Source organism: Canis lupus, chromosome 9 (genome assembly GCF_011100685.1).
Source record: "Canis lupus familiaris isolate Mischka breed German Shepherd chromosome 9, alternate assembly UU_Cfam_GSD_1.0, whole genome shotgun sequence".
NCBI lineage: Eukaryota > Metazoa > Chordata > Mammalia > Carnivora > Canidae > Canis > Canis lupus.
The window spans coordinates 3,844,918-3,865,895 of record NC_049230.1 but is presented as its reverse complement, the minus strand read 5'-3'; the positions used below and the strand labels follow the sequence as shown (position 1 = coordinate 3,865,895).

Genomic DNA, 20,978 nt, shown 5'->3' with positions numbered 1-20,978 from the left:
TCGTGGGCGGCCCCGGGGACCCGGCGGGCTCGCGTCACCTGGACGGTCGGCCCCGCCCCGGCCGCCGCCTCTAAAGGGCCTCTAAAGGGCCGGGGCGCGCCCTCTGGCCGGCCGCGGCGGGATGGAGGGCCCGGCGCCCTGGAAGCGGCTGTCCAAGGAGGTAGGCGGGTTGCGCCGAGCGGGGCGCGCGGGGCCTAGAGGCCGTTCCCCTCGGGGAGGCGAGCTTAGAGACCCAGAGCCCAGCCCCCCAGGGCGCCGGCGGCCCCTGTGCGCCGCTCCCAAAGCCCTAGCGCCGGCATCTCCTTTGCTTCTGGCCACAGGCAGGCTTCGGGGCGCCTGGTCTTCAGGGTAGAGAAAACAGGCTGTGCTAATATCCATAAAGGAGGCACAGTCCCGACACTGAGGTCCCACAACGTGGATGGAGGATGTGCCGGGGTGAAGGATTCGGAAAGGCCGGCGTTCACCGCAGGACAGGCAAAGCACTTACTAGGGTTATCACTCAACTATGATTTCCTAACTAGTTTCCCTGCATTTCAGGCTGTATTTTGGGTTGGTTTGGGTTGGTTTATTTGTTTTCCGGTCACGGATACATGTGAGAATCTGATAAGTTATGCATTCTGCCCCCGCCCCCCCCCAAGAAAACCCCGTTCTCTCTGTGTCAGAAACCCATTGCATTATTGTTATTGTACATAACGACAGGGAAGATGACGGTAGCAGTGACAGCGTGTGCCGCTATGTGCCGCAGGCACAGATTGTACAGGATCTAAAGAACGCTGGTCAGGCACCTCGTTCAACGGGAGGGGGCCATAACCCACATTTGAATGGTTAGTTTTACTTCATTTACATGCTTTATGTCCTTCAACCTTGTGATGCTACTATTATGCCCATTATGTAGATGGGGCTGAGGCCCAGAGAGCATAAGTAAGCTGCCCAGGGTAAAACAGCCTGTAAGGGATAGAACATGGATGGCATTCAACCCATCTGACACCAGAGCCCAGGACCCTTCCATGAAGCCACCCCGTCTTAAAATTTCCCATTTTAGGCTTCACTCTTTCTCCTTGCCTTTGAGCTCTTTCTCCCAAACCTGGTTCCTTGCTACTCTCTGCATTAATTCTGTGTCTTAGCCTGACATCTGAGATCCTCTCCCCGTAGTCCCTCCTTCCACCTCACCTCTGTGTCTCGGTGGTCTGACTCACCAGCATTTCCAAACTGACCTTTGATTCCTCTCTCCTGACCTTTGTTTCTTTGCCGTGACTCCTGCAATCAGAATCCCGCCCTCTCATGGGCGCCTGAGGCCTGACCCTTGATTTCAACTTAGGTCATGATCTCAGGATCATGGGTTCCAGCCCCGTGTCCAACTCCACACTGACTGTGGGGGATCTGCTGGAGTTCTTTCCCTTTCCCTTTGCCCCTCCCCCTGCTCGGTGGTCTCTCTCTCTCTCTCTCTCAAAATAAATGAATAAAATCTTAAAAAAAAAAAAAATCCTGCACTCTCAGAAAAGATCAGCTCCATGTCACTTTCTCTGCAGTGACCACCCCAGCTTCCCGGCTTCCTGCACTAGGACTGGTGCCCACGGTGGCTTAACCAGGACACATTTATGGGACTTCATCTCCCCTTTAAGGCTATCTACTAGTTTAAGGCATGGCCTCACTCTAGACCACGACTCTGGGAGCACCTGCGATGTATGTGATGTACCTAATTAATTGGTGTGGGAGGAGAGTGGGGTGCGGGTGATCAGGCTGGAGCTTGGAGGGGCTCGAAGGACGCTGAGGGCATCTGTAGAGCCTGAGCTATTGGGAAGGGGGCTTCTCAAGGCAGAGAGGAGCATCCAGACGTTTGGAGGGGTGGGGTATGCTGTGGAGAAGAAAGGTCTTACACAACCTTCTGTCTGTGTTCTGTAGGAGCTGGAGGATCAGTACAGCCCCAGCAGATGGGTCATCCGACGTGGAGCCGAAGAGGCCCTGAGGACCTACTCACACATAGGAGACGAGGGTACTGGGGGCCCTCTCCATGGATGTCATGGGTGGACTTTGGCACGTGGCAGTGATTCAGAATGCCCCGGGGGCGGGAGCAGGCTCTCAGGGGGATTCCCAAAGTCCAGGCACTGCGTAAGCCTCGTGGGCTCGGGGCCAGGCACCCAGCAGCCCTCGCTGCAGGATGGCCAGAGGCAGGACACATCCCACAAACCGTGTTCCGCCCCCTCTCCTGCTTGGCCAACCATGCCCAGGCCCGTAAGGCCACATGCCGCAGTGGCACAGTGAGGTGGAGTGAAAGACAGGAAGGCCTCCCAGGAGGGCCCCGAACTTGGGATGTTGATGCTATTTGTAAAAAGCCAAGAAGACTTGTTTCTTTTAAGAAATCAGGGCTTGGGAACCTGGAAGCAAGTGAAGAAGCCTCAAGGTTAATTCCCCTTTCTGTCCTGTGTCTCCGGAGTGTCATACCACGATTTTAACACTCACTGAAGCATTTGCGCTGGGTTAGGGGAAGCAGACTTCTTAGAGAAAGTGTGAGAAAGCCGCCAGCCTTTCCTCTGTAGGGAAAATTGGATGTTGGCAAATCTGCTTTGTTTCAGCAGACTGAACAGAGCTCGTAGGGTTGGTGGTTCTCTAAACTGAGATAACCCAGTAGAAGAACAGGCTCCTGGAGGTTTATTCCAGCACATACCAGAATCTTACTTGATCCAACAGATGTGGGGTGAAGTAGTGTCCTGGGCTCTTCAGAATCCTCTGCTGTGCCCAGCTCTGTGCCAAATACACGACTATCTGGTCAGTAAGTCTGAGTGTGTAGTGAAACCTACATGAGCTTGTAGAAAACCTTTTTTTCTTTTTTTAAGATTTTATTCATTTATTAGAGATAGCGAGAGAGAGAGAGAGAGCATGAGCCAGGGGGAGAGGCAGAGGCAGAGGGAGAAGCAGGCTCTCTGCGGAGTAGGGAGCGTGCTGCGGGACTTGATCCTAGGACCCTGGGATCATGACCTGAGCCAAAGGCAGATGCTTCACCGACTGAGCCCCCCAGGCACCCCAAAACCCTTTTTGTCTATCTTACTTGTCTTGAGGAAGAGAAGAGCCATCCCCATTGAGAAAGCACGTCACTCATAAGGAGCCAGAGTGAGGAGGAGTGTGTGCCCATTGCCCTCAGAGGCTCCCACTAGTAATTTCTCTCCACACTGTGGACAGCTTTATTTTTTATTTATTTTTTTAAAATTTTATTTATTATTCATGAGAGACACACAGAGAGAGGCAGAGACACAGGCAGAGGGAGAAGCAGGCTCCATGCAGGGAGCCCGATGTGGGACTCAACCCCAGGACTCTGGGATCATGACCTGAGCCAAAGGCATTTGATGCTCAATTGCTGAGCCACCCTGGTGTCCCTTTTTTTTTTTTTTTAAGATTTTTATTTATTTATTCACGAGAGACACACAGAGAGAGGCAGAGACATAGGCAGAGGGAGAACCATGTGGACAGCTTCAAGTACATAGTCCACTCGCCTTCCTGTTTCATTGCTGTAGTTGGCCCAGAGGAGGGGCAGGCACCACTGACCGATTCTGTGGTTGCAGAATGTGAGCCTACAAGCAGGGGGACATTAGGGCCAGGTGAATGAACAACAGCCATGCATGTGCAGGGCTAGAGCCCGTCTCTATTTAAAATGTTGACATTTTGGGATCCCTGGGTGGCGCAGCAGTTTGGCGCCTGCCTTTGGCCCAGGGCGCGATCCTGGAGACCCAGGATCGAATCCCACATCGGGCTCCCGGTGCATGGAGCCTGCTTCTCCCTCTGCCTATGTCTCTGCCTCTCTCTCTCTCTCTCTCTCTGTGACTATCATAAATAAATAAAAATAAAAATAAATAAATAAAAATAAATAAATAAATAAAATGTTGACATTTTGTTGGCCATGGACATTTAGCATTCCTTTTGATTTAAAATATGTATATATCTATATAGGGGCGCCTGGGTGGCTCTGTCATTTAAGTGTCAGCTTTCAGCTCAGGTCATGATCTCAAGGTCCTGGAATCGGGTCCCAAGTTGGGCTCCCTGCTCCGTGGGGAGTCTGCTTCTCCCCCTACCCCCTCTGCCTGCCATTCCCCTGCTTGTGCTCTCTCTCTGTCAAATAAATAAATAAAATATATATGTTTAAAGATTTTATTTATTTATTCATGAGAAACACAGAGAGGAGAGAGAGAGGCAGAGACACAGGCAGAGGGAGAAGCAGTCTCCATGCAGGGAACCCGACATGGGACTCGATCCTGGGTCTCCAGGATCATGCCCTGGGCTGAAGGCGGCGCTAAACCGCTGCGCTAAACACCCAGGCTGCCCTAAATAAAATATTTTTAAAATAAAATAAAAATTAGATATATATACATATACATGTATATATAGAAATATATATTGCATATAAATATTAGTTCTTTTTGGTGTGCCTGGGTGGCTCAGTCAGTTGAGCATCCGACTCTTGATCTCAGCTCTGGTCTTGATCTCAGGGTCCTGAGTTTGGCCCCACGTCAGGCTCCATGCTGGGTATAGAGACTATCTTTTTTTTTTTTTTTTTAAGAGACTATCTTTAAAAAAATTTTATTTTTATTTTTATTTATTTATGATAGAGAGAGAAGGAGAGAGGCAGAGACACAGGCAGAGGGAGAAGCAGGCTCCATGCACCGGGAGCCCGACGTGGGATTCAATCCCGGGTCTCCAGGATCGCGCCCTGGGCCAAAGGCCGGCGCTTAACCGTTGCGCCACCCAGGGATCCCCTAAAAAAAATTTTTTTAATGAAATATTATTTATCTTTGTATTAGTCAATTTGGTCTCCCAGTACAAAATGCCATAGAATGGGTGGCTTAAACAACAGGAATTGGCTTCTCACAGTTCTGGGGGCTGAGAAGTCCAAGACTGGCCAAGTGCTGGCCAATTTGGTTCCCTAGGGAGAGTCGTCTCCCTGGCTTGCAGACAGCTGCCTTGTCCATGTGTCTTCACATGGCAGAGAGTGAGCGAGCCCTAGTCTTTCTTCCTCTTCTTGTAAGGCCACTAATTTCATGACAGGGGCTCCACCCTCATGACCCCATCCAAACCTAACTGCCCCCTAATGTGATGACATTGGATGTGGCACCTTTGGGAGGTAATATAAGTGTTGGGGGAGAGGCGCCTGGGTGATTCAGTCAGTTGAGTATCTGCCCTCCGGTTGGGTCTTGGTCCTGAGGTCCTGGGATCCAGCCCCACATAGGCTCCCTGCTAAGTGGGGAATTTGCTTCTCCCTCTCCCTGTGCCTCTCCCCCTGGCACTCTCTCTCTCTCTCTCTCATGAATAAAATCTTTCAAATATAATAATAAAATAAATGTTGGGGAAACAAACCTACAGCCCAACACAATCTTCATTACTGAGTTTTTGGTGCTGACCCCCACTCCTCCACCAATGTTGTACCCAAAGCAAGTGCCTCACCTTACCCTACTCAATGAGGTTAAATAACTTAACCAAGCTCACGAAGCTCATGATGGTGGCTGCCTCCCTGAGCTGAGCTTCCAGGTGAGCATGGAGCAGGCTGATGGGGTGAGGTGGATCAGGCCATGTCCATGAGTGTGCACCCGCCGGCCTCTCCTGGAGGGGCTCCCCACACCAGGTCAGTGCTGCCCGCCCACTCAAGGATTGCCCCGGAATCAAACTTACAGGAGGCCACAAAGGGACACAAAGCACAAATAATGAAAAAGAGTCTCCTGCCAAACCAGAAAGCCTCCCCACAAAGGACACAGAGAGAAAGAAAACGTGTTATTATTAAGTAAGAGGTAAACCAAACTGCAATGTGCCGCACAGGCAAGCCACTAAAGACCAGAAAGAAACCTCACCCTTTTATACCGGCAGGCAGACACAGCCCATCGCATACCTGTTCTCGAGATAAATGGCACCTCGGCTCAAGCAAGAGAGCACCACACTAGTTTTTCCAAATTGCACCAGGTAATTAGGGTGGCCACCTGTGCTTGCTAATTGCCTGTATCCAGAGGAAAAAGAAAACTTCCTGCCCTCCCACGGAATCTGGGGGTAGGGACTCTGGCTTCCTTGATGATTACATTTCAAAGAGATGGCTCTCCCCCGTCCTGGAGGAAAACATTGCTAGGTCCCATAACTGGCAAGAGATTTGGTTCGGTTTTAAAAATATTTACGTACAAAAAAATAAAAAATAAAAAATAAATTTAAAAAAATAATAAAAATAAAAATATTTACATACACCTCAGAGGGGTAGAGAAAGGATTTACGATGAGTTTCCCAAAATAAATGCTCTAAGAAAAGGGAAGGAGGAAGCTCTCTTTTCCTTTTCTGCACCAGGGAGACTCAAAAAAATTATTTTCTTGCTTTTGATGTGTATTCATCCTTACAGCCTTTGACCTATTACGGTGCACACGGGGACTGCTGAGTGAGCATGGGCAGAGAGCGGGGCCGGGGGGCGGGGGGTGGGGGTGGGGGGCGGGGGGGGGGTGGGGGGCGGGGGCGGCTGCTACCGGCAGGCTTTCAGAACGATTTCCTCTATCAGTAGTTTTAAATTTGTTTTACCAGGACTCTTAGTACCAATATATTGTATACTAAATGAAGGAAGGATGGGTGGATGGATGGATGGATGGATGGATGGATGGATGGATGGAGTGAATAGATAGGTGCATACGTGCAAACACATGCATAGGCACACAGTAGATGCTGAATGCTGTCTGGGCGCCCTGCCTCTGCGACCTCCTGCAGCATCCAGGCCCCCAAACCACGCCCTTCTCCAGGAGGACCAATCACCAGTGAGGTGGGTGGAGCCTCGTGATTGACAACCTCTGGTAGTGACCCAGCCTCGGAGAGATCCCTCCTACCTTTTTCCAAGGCTCCGATGATCTTGGGCTTTTTCCTCTCCACCAGAAAAGTGAAAGAAAGAATGCCAAGGCACAGAAGATACAAGCCCCAATTTTGTTTGACCTTGCTACACACCGTACAGGTAACACAAAATTTACCTCCTTAACCATTTTAAAGTGCACAATTCAGTAGCATTTGGAACATTCACAATTTGTGCAACCACCTACCACTACCTGGTTCCAAATCGTTTTCATCATCCCAGAAGGAGACCTCCTACCATTAAGCAGTAACTCTCTATTTCTCTCCTCTTACCAATTCTGGATATTTCTTATGAATGGAATCATATGCATGTGGCCTCTTGCATCTGGCTGCTTCTCCTTGGCATAGTTGGTGTAGTGACTATCGCTAATTCATGCCCTTGTGGTGTGGGCATACTACATTTTTAAAAAATATTTTATTTATTTATTCATGAAACAGAGAGAGAGAGAGAGAGAGAGAGAGGCAGAGACACAGGCAGAGGGGGAAGCAGGCTCCACGCAGGGAGCCCAATGTGGGACTCGATCCCAGGACTCCAGGATCACACCCTGGGCGGAAGGCAGGCGCTAAACCTCTGAGCCACCCAGGGATCCCCAACATACCACATTTTGTTTATCCATTCATCCACTGACATACATTTGGGCTGTTTCCACCTTTTGGCAATTGTGAATAGGGCTGCTATAGACATTCGTGTACAAGTTTTGGTTTGAAAGCCCCGATTTCTTATTATTAAGTCCAATAGACAAAGCTGTTCTATGAAACTACGTATAATCTAAATGCTCACTTTTGCTTTGTGTACTTAGCTCATCATGGACCAGGAGCAGACAGAGTAGGGCTCCCGGCGCCCACACACCACACTTTAAGTAGCTCTGTTCTGCACCATCTTGTCTGTTTTTAGGTAACAGTTCTTATCTTACTACAAAAGGAGCATATGCCTACTAAAAGGGTTTTTAAAAATGAAACCATCAATAATTCCACCACTTCTTGTTAACTAGAGGGTGGCTGAGGAGACCCTGCCTTCTCTTAAACTGCTGCCACTGCAGGTAATAAACCCTTGGTCTTCAGCCTTCTGGGACTGTCTGGTCTTCCTGCCCCATGCTTGCGTAAGTCTCATAGGGGCTCCGGCCACCACTTCCCCTAATTCTCCTGACATATGCTCTGGATGTGTCCATGGACTTGGTGTTTCTGTCTCTAACAGTGTGGACACTTTTGATTGCAAATAATAGAAACTCAATTTTTGCATTATCAAAAAAGGAAGTTTTAATATGGTTTCTTCATTGAAGCCCCCCTTGTTCCTGGCCTAGGGTTCAAGGACTAGAAGGCTGGTGGTATTCACACTTGGGGGGAGGCTGAGGACCCTGCACCCAGCTGCCTTCCAACCAGTGGGCAGACTTCCTGCAGAGATGCAGTCCCTCTTTCTCAGGGTCACCTGAGTTTTTTAATATCTGAGGGAGACATGTGCATGATAGTGAATATCTACAGCTGCTTGGTCTGAATTGCTCTTCGATTTAGAACATAAATTTCATGGGCTTTTTCTTAGTTCCGGCACAAAATGAATCTAGTCAGTGCATGCATGCTTTTAAGAACTCTTGGGAAAAATAAATTGCAATCTTTTGATGAACCCCCTCTATCAATGCGCTTGTCAGGCACAAACCTCTTCACCCTACGCTGGTAGGAGGGCACTTAGCAAAGCCCCATGGACGGCAGTAGGCAACGGCCTCAAAATGACAAATTTTCTGATCCAGAAATCCCACTTCTGAGAGGGCTTTCTTCAGACCCCTGCACAGATGTGTGCACAGGGCTGTTCACGGCAGAGTTGTTTGGGATGCCTCTCAGCAGAGGGTTGCTTCATCATATGCTGATCCATTCAGTGAATTTTTCCTGGGTGCCTGGCATGTGCTGGTCACTCATTTTGTGCATGAGATATTTCAGTGAGCAAAACAGACAACCCCCTGGGGTTTTTTTTCTCTTCTTATTTTTCTCTTCTCTTTTTATTATCTTCTTATTTTTTCTCTTTTTTTCTCTTCTTATTTTAGTATTGAAGGATGGGTGACATACAATGATATATTCGTTTCAGATGTACAACGTAGTGATTCCACAACTCTGTACAGGACTCTGTGCTCGTCATGAGAAGTATAGTCGCTGTCTGTCACCATACAACATTATCACAATGTCAGCCATTGATTGTGTACTCTATGCTGTCCTTCCCTGTGCTTCTTAATGGGGCGAGGGGGAGATGATAGACCATGAACATAAGACAGAAGTAATGCTGCAGTCTGTTAGAAGGGCCAAGTGTTCTGGAAGCGGGTGAGAGGGATGGTGGACGGTGGGTGTTTGGGTGATCAGGGTCAGCCCTTAGAGGAAAGTGAGCAGAGGAGAGTTGATATTGTAGAGCTCCAGGACTTTTGGGTGGTACATGAGCTGTTGTGGATGTTTGTGTCTTCCCCAAATTCTCATGTTGAAGAGTCAGATGTTTAAGCCACGGAGCCACCCAGGAGCCCCTAAACACTTCAGGTTATAATCACAAATGCAATATGTTTGATTCACTGGAAGTCTCTAATAGATCCGTCCTGGTAAACATGTCCTGCAGAGTGGCCTGTGCCCAGTGTGGCACATGGACACCTGGGGAGCCTGTTTTGTTCTGATCATTAGATCCTTTTTTTTTTTTTTTTTAAGATTTTATTTATTTATTCATGAGAGACACACAGAGAGAGGCAGAGACATAGAGGGAGAAGCAGGCTCCCTACAGGGAGCCCGATTTGGAACTCGATCCCAGGATTGCAGGATCACATCCTGAGCCAAAGACAGACGCTCAACCACTGAGCCACCCAGGTGTCCCTGGTCATTAGAACCTTGCACGAGTCCACACATCAGGCCCTCTGAGCAGTTGGTCACTTGAAGTATTAGGGGATAGGAAGTCTCCCCCCACCCCTACACAGGAGAGGGAGCGGGGGGCCCACAGCACATAGCATGCCACATCTCTCTCCTAAGAAACCTCTCCTTATCTGTCCCTTCATTCCAAGAACTGGTTGGGTAGGGGTGGAGGAGGGTCGTCAGTAGACATGGTCAGTGATGGCAAAACTGGTTTTGCAGCCGCTTTGCCTGTCCTGCAAAGGCAGCATGGTCCCTGGTTCTGACATGGGGGAAACTTGGCATCTACCATCATTTTTGTTGCTCTTGGCCTTGAATGGTCCAGCCAAAATGACAGCCCATTTTAAGTTTATGCACACTTCCCTAAACACACTTCATACAAACCATCTCTACATACTGAGTTTGCCCATCCTGGAGTGGCAGGATCGTGCAGCCCAGAGGAGCACTGTTTTCATTTTGGGGCCACCACCATAGCCACCAAGGGTGGTGGGACCTGAGCACCTCTGGGGACATGGATCCAAGGATCATGTCTTTCCCTCCCAATTTCAATATCAGAAAGATCACACTGATAATGCAACGTGGTATTTGCACAACCTGTTTTGCTGTTTTTTTTGTTTTTGTTTTTTGTTTTTTAATTTTATTTATTTATTTATTTATGATAGTCACACAGAGAGAGAGAGAGAGAGAGAGAGGCAGAGACACAGGCAGAGGGAGAAGCAGGCTCCATGCACCGGGAGCCTGATGTGGGATTCGATCCCGGGTCTCCAGGATCGCGCCCTGGGCCAAAGGCAGGCGCCAAACCGCTGCGCCACCCAGGGATCCCTGTTTTGCTGTTTACACCGTGAAATACTCCTCCATTTCCTTTTCAATTAGTACATTCAGTCCTGTTTGTGCAATCTTTGCCTCTCCCAAGATCATGAAGATCTCCTATGCTTTTTTCCACGATCTCTGTTGTCTTCTCTTTCACATTTAAATCGTCCATAGGAACTGATCTGGTGTGTGTGGTATGAGGTAGAGATCAAGAAACTTTTTTTTTTTTTCCAGTTTGGATATTCAGTTGGCCCAGCACTGCTTGTTGAAATATTAATTTATCACAGAATTTTCTTTTAATTGTTTACTACCTATCAGGTCCTGGGTGTACAGAGGTGGACAAAGCAAAGCCCTTGTCTTCACAGTGAAGGCAACAGACAGACAACAAACAATGTGAAAAATATATCATGGGGGTGGATGCTCCATGATAAAGCAGAGAAGAGGGATAGGCCATAGTTTGAGCAGCCTTCTATTATTCCAGGTCACTTAGGCAGTGTCAGGTGTTTTGCTATTATAAAATAGCTTTACATAGTAGGCATCTTATTTTTTTTAAGATTTTATTTATTTATCCATGAGAGGCAGAGACATAGGCAGAGGGAGAAACACTCTGCCAGGAGCCCAATGTGGGACTTGATCCCGGGACGCCAGGATCACGCCTTGGGCTAAAGGCAGACTCGACCACTGAGTCCTCCAGGTGCCCCTGGGGGCATCTTTAAAACAAGTCTTTGGGAATATTTCTGATTATTTCCTTATAAAAACTATGTAGATAAGGACTTAGACATCAAGGAGTATGATCTTCTTGGGCTTTGATACATTTTTCCAAGCTGCCCTTCAGAAGAGCCTACCAATTTACACTCTCCAGTGCCCAGCATTGGAGGGAACTAAGCTGCCTGATTTTCCACTGATTTTGGGGTCACTCTGGGGTACAGAGTGACCATATAGACTCCCGTCTCACCTCACCCCATTGTCCATGGTATTTATTTCCCTAACAATGCCCATCCTCCTTTGTTCCCACCCAAGTCCTAGCCGATTTTCACATCATTCTGACTTCTCCCCTCATGGCATTCAATCATATATTCATATCATCTCATTATCTATTTATTTGAAGTGAGTTTAAACACTTTATTTATTTATTTGAGAGAGAGAGAGAGAGCACTTGAGCATGGAAGGGCAAGGAGAGGGAGAAAGTCTGAACCAGACTCCGCAAGTGAGCACAGAATCCAATGCCAGGCTCGATCTCATCACCGAGAGATCATGACCGGAGTCTAAGCCAAGAGTCAGACACTTAACCAACTGAGCCACCCAGGTGCCCCTATTGGAAATGAATTTATATCTTGCTTCCCTAGAAGATTGTTTTCCTGGACACTTGGAAAAGTTTATACTTCCTGGAGCATGAAGCAAGTGTCATGCACACAATAAGCATGTAATGAAGTAACGGTCAGAGCGGCGCCCTTCAGAGCCACAGCTCACTGCCAGACAGACTTCGGCGGACAGTATTGGTCCCACTGGGATGGGCCAGTCTGGTCTCTTTGTAACTCCACACCTGTGAGATGCTGCAGAACCCAGCATAGATGATCATGAGGACTTGGGGAAGCGTCCCAAGGTGTCACCCACAAAGCCTGACACCTGGAGCCGACCGCTCCACCCAAAGGGGCTTTCAGCACAGAGGTTTCTACCTTAAATGAAATAGCAATTACTGCAGGTTGTGCTGATGGTGACACGTCCATCTCTCGACACAGCCACCAAGAAGGCCCGGGCCACCAGGAAGAGCCTGCTGCACGTCTCCTACGGAGATGGCGAAGGGGAAAAATTGGACATCTACTTTCCCGAGGGAGTGTCTGAAGGTAGGCAGCCGGGCGGGTGGTCCCGGGACAGGGGTTGACTGGCCCCCAGGCTCAGCACCCACGCCCTTTGTCTGTCTTACAGCCTCGCCTTTCTGTCTGTTCTTTCATGGAGGGTACTGGCAGAGTGGAAGGTGAGTCGGGAGCTTAGATGAACAGGGAGAAAGGGAGATTCGCCTTCCCCTGGTGTAGGAGTCCCCCAGGGCTGCTGCAAGAGATGACCACAAGCTCGGGGGCTTACACCAGAAGTGCATTCTCTCCAGGTTCTGGAGGCCAGAAGTCTGAGATCAAGGTGTGGGCAGGGCTGTGCTCCGACAGGTGGCTCCAGGGGAGGACCTGCTCCTGCCTCTTCCAGCTTCTGGGGGCTCTAGATTTTCGTTGGTTGTGGTCACATCATTTCCATCTCTGCCTCCATCCTCGTGGGGCCTCCTCTGTGTCTGTGTCTCAGATCTTCCCCCGCCTTTCACTCATAATGTCACCCCTCGTGGGATTTAGGTCCATCCTATAGCGTGCATGACCTCACTGCAGGATCCCTAATTATATCTGCGTAGACCCTATGGCCACATTCCCAGGTACTGAGGTTAGGATTTGGACCTGTCTTTTGGAGGGGACACTCTTCGACCCACTATACCCAGTGGAGAAGCATGGGCAGCCTCCTCAGTCAGAGGGAAACCTTCCCATTTTGTGCCGGACTGGTAAGAGTCCCCGGGCAAACCAGGATAGCTCGTCACCTTAAAATAAGCAGAGGGGTACTTGAGGTCTTCCAGGACACTGTTGTCCCATGCAATCTTTCTCTTTTTTTAATATTTTATTTATTTATTCATGAGAGACACAGAGAGAGAGAGAGAGGCAGAGACACAGGGAGAGGGAGAGGCAGGCTCCATGCAGGGAGCCTGACGTGGGACTGAATCCCAGGACTCCAGGATTAGGCCCTGGGCTGAAGGTGGCGCTAAACCGCTGAGCCACCCGGGCTGCCCCATGCAATCTTTCTAAGGAGTTGCCTGCTCTAGGATCTACCACCCTTCAAGCATATTCATCTTCACAGCTAGATTGGTAGCAGCCTTCATCACGCAGAGCTCTCTACATGTCTGATCTTCATTTCTCAAAGACAACGTGTAAGAGGAAGTAGATGCCCCCACTTGACAGATGAGGAAACCAGATTTAGAGATTAAATAAAGTCCCCAGGGTTTCAGAGCTAGCGTGTGACATGGTAGGGACAGCGCCTACATTCTTCCTTATTCTACACGGAACCAGAGAGGGATGATGCCCTGGGGAGACAGGACAGGGAAGCAACCTGGTGGCCGATGTGCCTCCAGTTGTCACATCTTTGTTTCTTCCCTCAGTAAAGACACATCAGCCTTCATGGTCAATCCGCTGACAGAGCAGGGGGTGACCGTGGTGGTAGTGGCTTATGACATCGCCCCCAAAGGTAATGCGGATGGTCGGGCAGGTTGGAAGGCTGGTGGGCTTTGGAGAGGAGAGAGCCCCCAATGAGTCTTGACCCAGCTCATGCTCTCTGGGCAGGTACCCTGGACCAGATGGTAGACCAAGTGACTCGGAGCATTGTGTTTGTCCAGAAGCAGTATCCGTGCAACGAGTGGGTACCGCTGCAGATTTTCCTTCTGCTAGACAATGTGGAACAACAGTAGATTTAGCAACTTGGGCACCGTCTGGCTGCCCATTCTGGCCTGTGGAGGAGAAGGCAAATTGGGAGTCTTTGATACTGGCCTGATGCATTTGGGAAACTGAATACAAATTTGGCTCTCTGCTCTGATCCAACCCAGGGGAATTTACCTGTGTGGACACTCAGCAGGAGCCCACCTGGCTGCCATGATGCTCCTGGCCAACTGGACCAAGCATGGAGTCACACCCAACCTCAAAGGTTTTCATGGGACGGCAGGTTCACGCTCCCCAGATGGGCTTGCGGGGCTGTGCCAGCTGCACAAAATCCCAGCAGTCATGAAGGGCTTGACTTGGGGACTTTGGGCCCTGTGCAACAGGCCTGCTTTGCTTCTCTACCCCTACCCTGGTCTTGCCCCTTTGGTCCTGGAGGCTAGACTGTCCCACCTGGTGCCTGCACAAGGCCTGGTATGGGTGGAGCCTTGGCCCCCCAGCAGCCTGGCCCTCTGACTATTCTTCACCTTCATAGGCTTTTTCCTGGTAAGTGGGATCTATGACCTGAAGCCCATTGTGTACACTTCTCAGAATGCTCCTCTCCTCATGACCCTGTGAGTCATTTGGCCCCCCCTTCCCAGAGCTGAGTGTGAGCCTACCAGGAAGGCTGGGGGTAAGGGGCAGGCTCCTTTCATCCTGACCCACACCTACCCCTGCATCAGGGAGGATGCTCAGAGGAACAGCCCACAGCTGCTCCTGGAGGTGGCCCTGACTCGGCCTTTGGATCCAGCCTGCCATGTGCTGGTGTCTGTGGGCCAACACGACTCCCCTGAATTCCACCGACAGTCCAAAGAATTTTATCAGGTACTCCCAGGACTCCACCTCTGGCCAGAGGCTGAGGGTCCTGTGCTCTCATTACCTTCCTCTTTATTTTACCCAAAGGGACCTCAAGGCCATCAGCCATTTATTCAGCAAATACTTAGGGAGCACCTGGTGGGTGCCAGGTGTGGCGCAGAGCCCCCCCCCCCCCCCCAATGCTGCCTTGTGCTTCTGCTCTGCTCCTTTCTCTATCCAGACACTGCGCCAAGGAGGGTGGAATGCCTCGTTTGAAGAAATCCATGATATGGACCACTTTGAAATCATTTGGAACCTAACCCAGAAGGACTATGTGCTCACCCAGGTGGGGAGCACTTCCTTTCCCTGTGGAGAGTGTGGGTCCTGCCTCTGTCCCCACACAGAAGGGGAGGTGGGAAGCACAGGGGGGCCTGTGCTTTACTGGATCCACACTTTACTGGATCTTGGGCATCCAGGAGGCTGGGGTCCTGATGGTAGGAAGTGAGTACCCCACTGGCTTCCTCTACTTCACCCCTCTCTGAAAGAGCCCCAGGTGGTCTGCAGAGTCCACTCCTGGGCACACAGGTAGGAAGGAGCTGCACGGGGCTTGGTGTGGATGGGGAGAGGCATTGATCCGGTCAAAGGAAAGCGTGAGATGAGCCTGTGTGTAAGCATAAGGCAAAGCCAACTCCACGTAGGAGAGGATGGATGGATATGGTTCATAAACATTCATTACAACTTTAACATGAAGAATCTTTTTAAAAATCAAATATTACAGGGGCACCTGGCTGGCTCAGTTGGTGGAGCACATGACTCAATCTCATGGGTGTAGAGATGACTTAAAAATAGAATCTTTTTTAAAAAATCTAATATTACAATTTTCTTAAGGATTTTATTTATTTATTTGAGAGAGAGAGTGTGTGCACAAACAGGGGAAGGGGCAGAGGGAGGGGGAGAGGTAAACTCCCTGCTGAGCAGGGACTCCATCCCTGGACCCCAGGATCTTGGCAGAGGCTTAACCCACTGAGCCACCCAGTGCACCTATTATATTTCTAATGTGGAGAATTCTTTTAAAAGTCGAAGAATAAATTGGGGGAAATATTTGCCACAGATTTGGCAGATATAGAATTACCACTTTTTTTTTTTTTTCTGGGAAAGTGGGTACTTCGTTAGCTTCACTTTTTAATCAGCTGCCACCTCAGTAAGGCTTCTATAGCATTCACTTTTAAGTCCCATAGTTAATATTCTTACTATATAAAGAGCACTTTAAAATCAATAACAATTTTATTTTTAAAGATTTATTTATTTATTTATTCATGAGACACAGAGAGAGAGGCAGAGACACAGGCAGAGGGAGAAGCAGGCTCCCTGCGAGAAGCCCGATGCAGGACTCGATCCCAGGACCCCAGGATCATGCCCTGAGCCAAAGGCAGGTGATCAGCCACTGCACCACCCAGGTGCCCCAATAAGAATACTTTTTATTTCTATTTATTTCTATTTAAGAATAGATTATAAATAGAAAAAAAATGGATAAAGGATAAGGAATGTTTTAAGAAAAACTATAGATGGCCAGTAAACATAGGGGAAGATTATACTAGTGATCATAGAAATGTCACATAAAATTCCAGTCCTTTCCCACCTGTCATGGAAAATGTTCTGATGAGAATTATGCCCAGGCCCGCTGGAGCGATTGCGAAGGGCTCTTCTCTGATTCCGCAGGTGACAGCACAGCCTGGCCACAGGGATCCAAACCCACTGGCCCAGTGATTCTGCTGCTTGGAATTTCTCTTCAGAATAATCGAGAAATACGCAAAGGTCGTCTTTGCAGCATTATTAATAATCAAAACTTAGAAAAAGCTTACATGTCCCAGTGAGGTTAAATTACGACATAATTCGGTAACAGAATGAAGTTTACGAAAAGTAGGATATATCAAATCGTTTCAGATGTGAGAGCAAAAGCACAGGAAACAACTGATCCAGAAACAACTGATCCAGTATATCGCCAGTTCAATAATACACAGACAGCTAGACCCTTGGAAGCATATACATGCGTGTGTCACACCAGTGGTGTGATAGTATATTTAAAAAATTCATTTCCAGGGGCAGCCCAGGGGGCTCAGCAGTTTAGCGCCGCCTTTGGCCCAAGGTGTGATCCTGGGTCAAGTCCCACGTCGGGCTCCCTGCATGGAGCTTGCTTCTCCTTCTGCCTTGTCTCTGCCTCTCCCTGTGTGTGTGTGTGTCTCATGAATGAATAAATAAAATCTTTAAAAAAAAATTCATTTCCATATTTGCTAACACAAACATGTATTACTTTTTTTTTTTTAAACTGGGGGAAAAAACAAACACTCCCAAGTGGCATCTCTTGAAAAACCTAAGAAATACATATTTTAGGTTTTGGGGGCCATACAGCCTCTGACACAACTACCCAACGCTGCCATTGTAGCACAGAAGCTGCCACAACAATTCGTAAATGATGAACGTGCCTGTGTGCCAATAAAACCTTATTTATGGATGCTGACATTCGAATCTTACATAATTTTTACACATCATGAAATAATATTCTGAATCGCTTCTCAGCCTTTTGGCTAAGATCAAGTGTGCACTAATATTGTTTCGATCTTTGTTTAACTCTTTAAAAACATAAAGCCAGGGACGCCTGGCTGGCTCAGTCCATAGAGCGTGCGACTCTTGATCTCCGGGTCATGAGTTCAAGCCCCACATTGGGTGTAGAGATTTCTGAGAATTTGGCCCTGACTTAATTGCCAATTAATTAATTAAACACCTAATTACATAAACACATAAAGCCATTCTTAGCTCGTAAGGGGACAAAACCACAGGTCAAGCCTGATGTAAGTCTACATGTGGTTGGGAGTTGTTTAGGACACTTCAAAGGACAGATGGGGACTGAGCTGTCATTTTAAGTGACAGTTCTATGATCAGCAATGCAGCCTGTTTCTTTCATCAGATTCCTCGAGAGAGTCTCACAACAGCCTCTCCAATTCTTGGGCTTTTATGTCTTTTCTTCCTGTCGCAGATGATTTTGAGAACAATCCTCCAGGAGCCCTGACGGCACTAAAGTGTTCACCCCGATGTTGAATGATGCTGAAGCTCCTCCACAGACCCTCACACTTCCCCTGCCTGCCTGCCTCTGCTCTCCCCACGCCCATGAGCACATCTATTTGCTCTGAACACCACTAAAAACCTCCAGGGCCTTTCGCTGGCCTGGATGGAAGGGTTCCAGGGAAGGTCCAGCCGAGTCAACGCCCTGGGATGCCCAAGCTGCCGGGCCCCTGCCTACCAAGAGGGCATGACAAAAATGACAGCTCCTAGCAATCTGTACACTTAGCTCTGGATGAAAGAGTTTGCTAACCTTTTCATAAGAGTTTCTCAAACCAGTCTTTTCTGTCTTTGACGTCACTCTTGACCACTCTAGTCCTGGGCTCCACCTGTCACCCGAGTCTTCCCCTGAGAGTCCTGGGGCATGGCCTCCAGGCTAGCCCCTTCTGGGACATGACAATGACATCCACAGCCCGGATAAGCTTCCTCTGCTTCACCCAGCTGTGTGTGCAATTCCCAAGGAGCCAGCTGTGTGCATCCACCACCCTCCCCATCCCAGCACCCCGCCCCCACTCTGAGCAGCTGGCACTCCAAGATGATGGAGTACAGGGAAAGTGAAGAATGGCCTAGATATTCATCAGTAGGATAAGTGCATCCAAGCAGCCAGCAACCAATCACTATGTAGCCATTAGAAAGAGACCTGTTTACCAGGTGGGAAATCCCCAGGGCATATTGTTATATGATAAAAACAAGATGCTCAATGATACAACTTAGTACCATCTCAATGGTTGTACACCCACAAAAAGATGTTTTTCTCTGTGTGCCCACGTGTGTGAATGCTGGGGAAAGGCCCTGGAAGATCCACACCTGATGCCTCTGCTCCCCTCTGGGGCAGGAGGTAGAAATGGGAACCCAGGGAAGGAGGTGTTTGCTTCATCTGTATTCTTTGACTCTTAGGATAAGAATGTAATGAATATTTAAATGCAATATGTAATTTGAAGCACTAAAATATTCAGAAAGCTTTCAGGATGCAGGCAGATGAGAACACCATGATAGATATAATTTGAATTTATTCCAGATCTTCAAAGGAAATGACTCACAAACTGTAGGACGTCATTTAACATTTGCAACAAATTCCTTCTGAGACACCTCCAAGCTGCTGACGTCTCGGCACCTAGGTGGAGAATCGCTCCTTTAGGTTATGCCCTGTGATGGCAAAATGCCTTACGCAAGCAAAAGACAGAACAAAATGTGCCTGCTGCCTTGTGATCCTATTTTCACTTTTTAAAAAAAGGAGACATAAACAGGGCGCCTGGGTGGCTCAGTTGGTTAAGTGTCTGACCCTTGTATTGGGCTCAGGTCATGATCTCAGTGTCCTGGGATCCAACCTAGGGAGTAGGGCTCTGCGTTCAGCAGGGAGTCTGCTTCTCTCTCCCCCTCCCTCTCCCTCTGCCCCTCCCCTCACTCATGCACTCTGTCCCTCTCTTCAAATAAATAAATCTTAAAAAAAAAAAGAGAGAGATATAGAAACATATATATATGGATGGGCGGATGACCTCCATACCTATAGATCTAGGGAAAAAGATGGGAGGAATGTACACAGGGTCACAGCAGTTGACAAAGTGAAATTATGGGCAATTTTAATTTTTTTTTCAATTCCAATTTCTTTTTTTTTTCATCTAATATATGTGATTCTAGGGAGGCCCTGGGTGGCTCAGTGGTTGAGCATCTACCTTTGGCTCAGGTCCTGATCCCGGGGTCCTGAGATCAAGTCCTGCATAGGGATCTCTGCTGGGAGTCTGCTTCTCCCTCTGCCTCTCTCTGTGTGTCTCACATGAATAAATGGATAAAATCTTAAAATAATAATAATATAAGTGCTTCTATTACTATAAACATTTTGATTTAATATAAAAAATACGCTGTGGACTGGATAGCTATTTCTATGGCTTTTTAAAAATGGCTTTGTGATTTCTTCTTTTATTGGAGCATAATTAACATACAGTGTTCTGTTTCAGGTGTACAATGTAAGGCTCAGCAATTGTGTACATTGCTCAGTGCTCATCACAATAAGTGGATTCTTAATCCCCTTTAACTATTGGGCCCATCCCCCACCCACCTGCCCTCTAGCCGCCACCACTGTGTGCTTTGTTATTTAACAGTCTGGCTTTTTCCGTTGTGTCTTTTTTTCCTTCTTTTTTTTTTTTTTTTCTTAAACTCCACATATCAGTGAAATCATATGTATTAGTCTTTCTCTGACTTATTTCACTCAGTATAATACCTCTAGGTCCATCCATGTTGTGACAAATAGCAAGATCTCATCCTTTCTATGGCTGAGTGATATTTCATTGTACATGTATACCACATCTTCATCCATTCATCAGTCAGTAGACACTTGGGCTGTTTCCCTATCTTGACTACTGTAAATCATGCTGCAATAGACATCGGGGTACATGCATCTTTTCAAATTATTGTTTTCATTTTCTTCAAGTAAATGCCCAGTAGTGGAATTGCTAGATCATACCTATTTCTATTTTAATTTTTTGAGGACACTTCATACTGTTTTTCTACAGTGGCTGGGCCAGTCTGCATTCCCACCAACAGTGCACGAGGGCTCCTTTTTCTCCACATCCTCTCCAACACTTGCTATATTTTGTGGGGTTTTTTTTATTTTAGCCATTCTGATAGGTGGGAGGTGGTACCTCATTGTGGCTTTAATTTGCATTTCCCTGATAATTGGTGATGTCGAGCATCTTTTCATGCATCTGTTGGCCATCCGTATGTCTTCTTTGGAAAAATGTCTATTCAGGTCCACTGCCCAGTTTTTAACTGAGCTATTTTCTTTTTTTGATGTTGAGTTGTATAAGCTCATTATACATATAACTTTATTAATGTTAAACTTCCTGATTTTGACAATTGTTCTGTGGTTATATGAGAGAGGGGTAAAATGGCATAATTACCTTCACCTTACTTCTAAATTGCTGAGGTAAAAAAATACACATATACACATATATTATATATATATATATATTCTCTCTTTCTCTCTCTACATATATACATATATGTGTGTATGGGCAGCATGTAAACAAAATCTATGTAGAGTAT

At 47.7% G+C, this 20,978-nt stretch overlaps 1 protein-coding gene across 6 annotated transcripts; it reads left to right on the top strand.

Annotated features, from left to right (window-relative positions):
- Nucleotides 1–21: 21 nt before the first annotated feature.
- AFMID (arylformamidase) lies at nt 22–19,459 on the top strand. Of its 6 annotated transcripts, XM_038546463.1 has the most exons (16): nt 63–160; nt 1,530–1,683; nt 1,903–1,993; nt 5,848–5,940; nt 6,362–6,397; nt 6,662–6,769; nt 6,880–6,955; nt 12,270–12,374; nt 12,457–12,505; nt 13,715–13,800; nt 13,896–13,968; nt 14,156–14,253; nt 14,521–14,599; nt 14,708–14,849; nt 15,061–15,165; nt 17,854–19,459. In XM_038546463.1, the coding sequence occupies exons 6-16, from the start codon at nt 6,680–6,682 to the stop codon at nt 17,884–17,886; spliced, it is 936 nt and encodes a 311-aa protein (XP_038402391.1). In that variant the 5' UTR covers nt 63–160; nt 1,530–1,683; nt 1,903–1,993; nt 5,848–5,940; nt 6,362–6,397; nt 6,662–6,679; the 3' UTR covers nt 17,887–19,459. The 6 variants fall into 6 exon arrangements, with proteins under 6 accessions (XP_038402393.1, XP_038402391.1, XP_038402390.1 ...); XM_038546462.1 differs by lacking the exon at nt 1,530–1,683 and having other exon boundaries at nt 110–160; XM_038546467.1 differs by lacking the exons at nt 1,530–1,683; nt 13,715–13,800; nt 13,896–13,968 and having other exon boundaries at nt 110–160.
- The last annotated feature ends 1,519 nt before the right edge of the window (nt 19,460–20,978 follow it).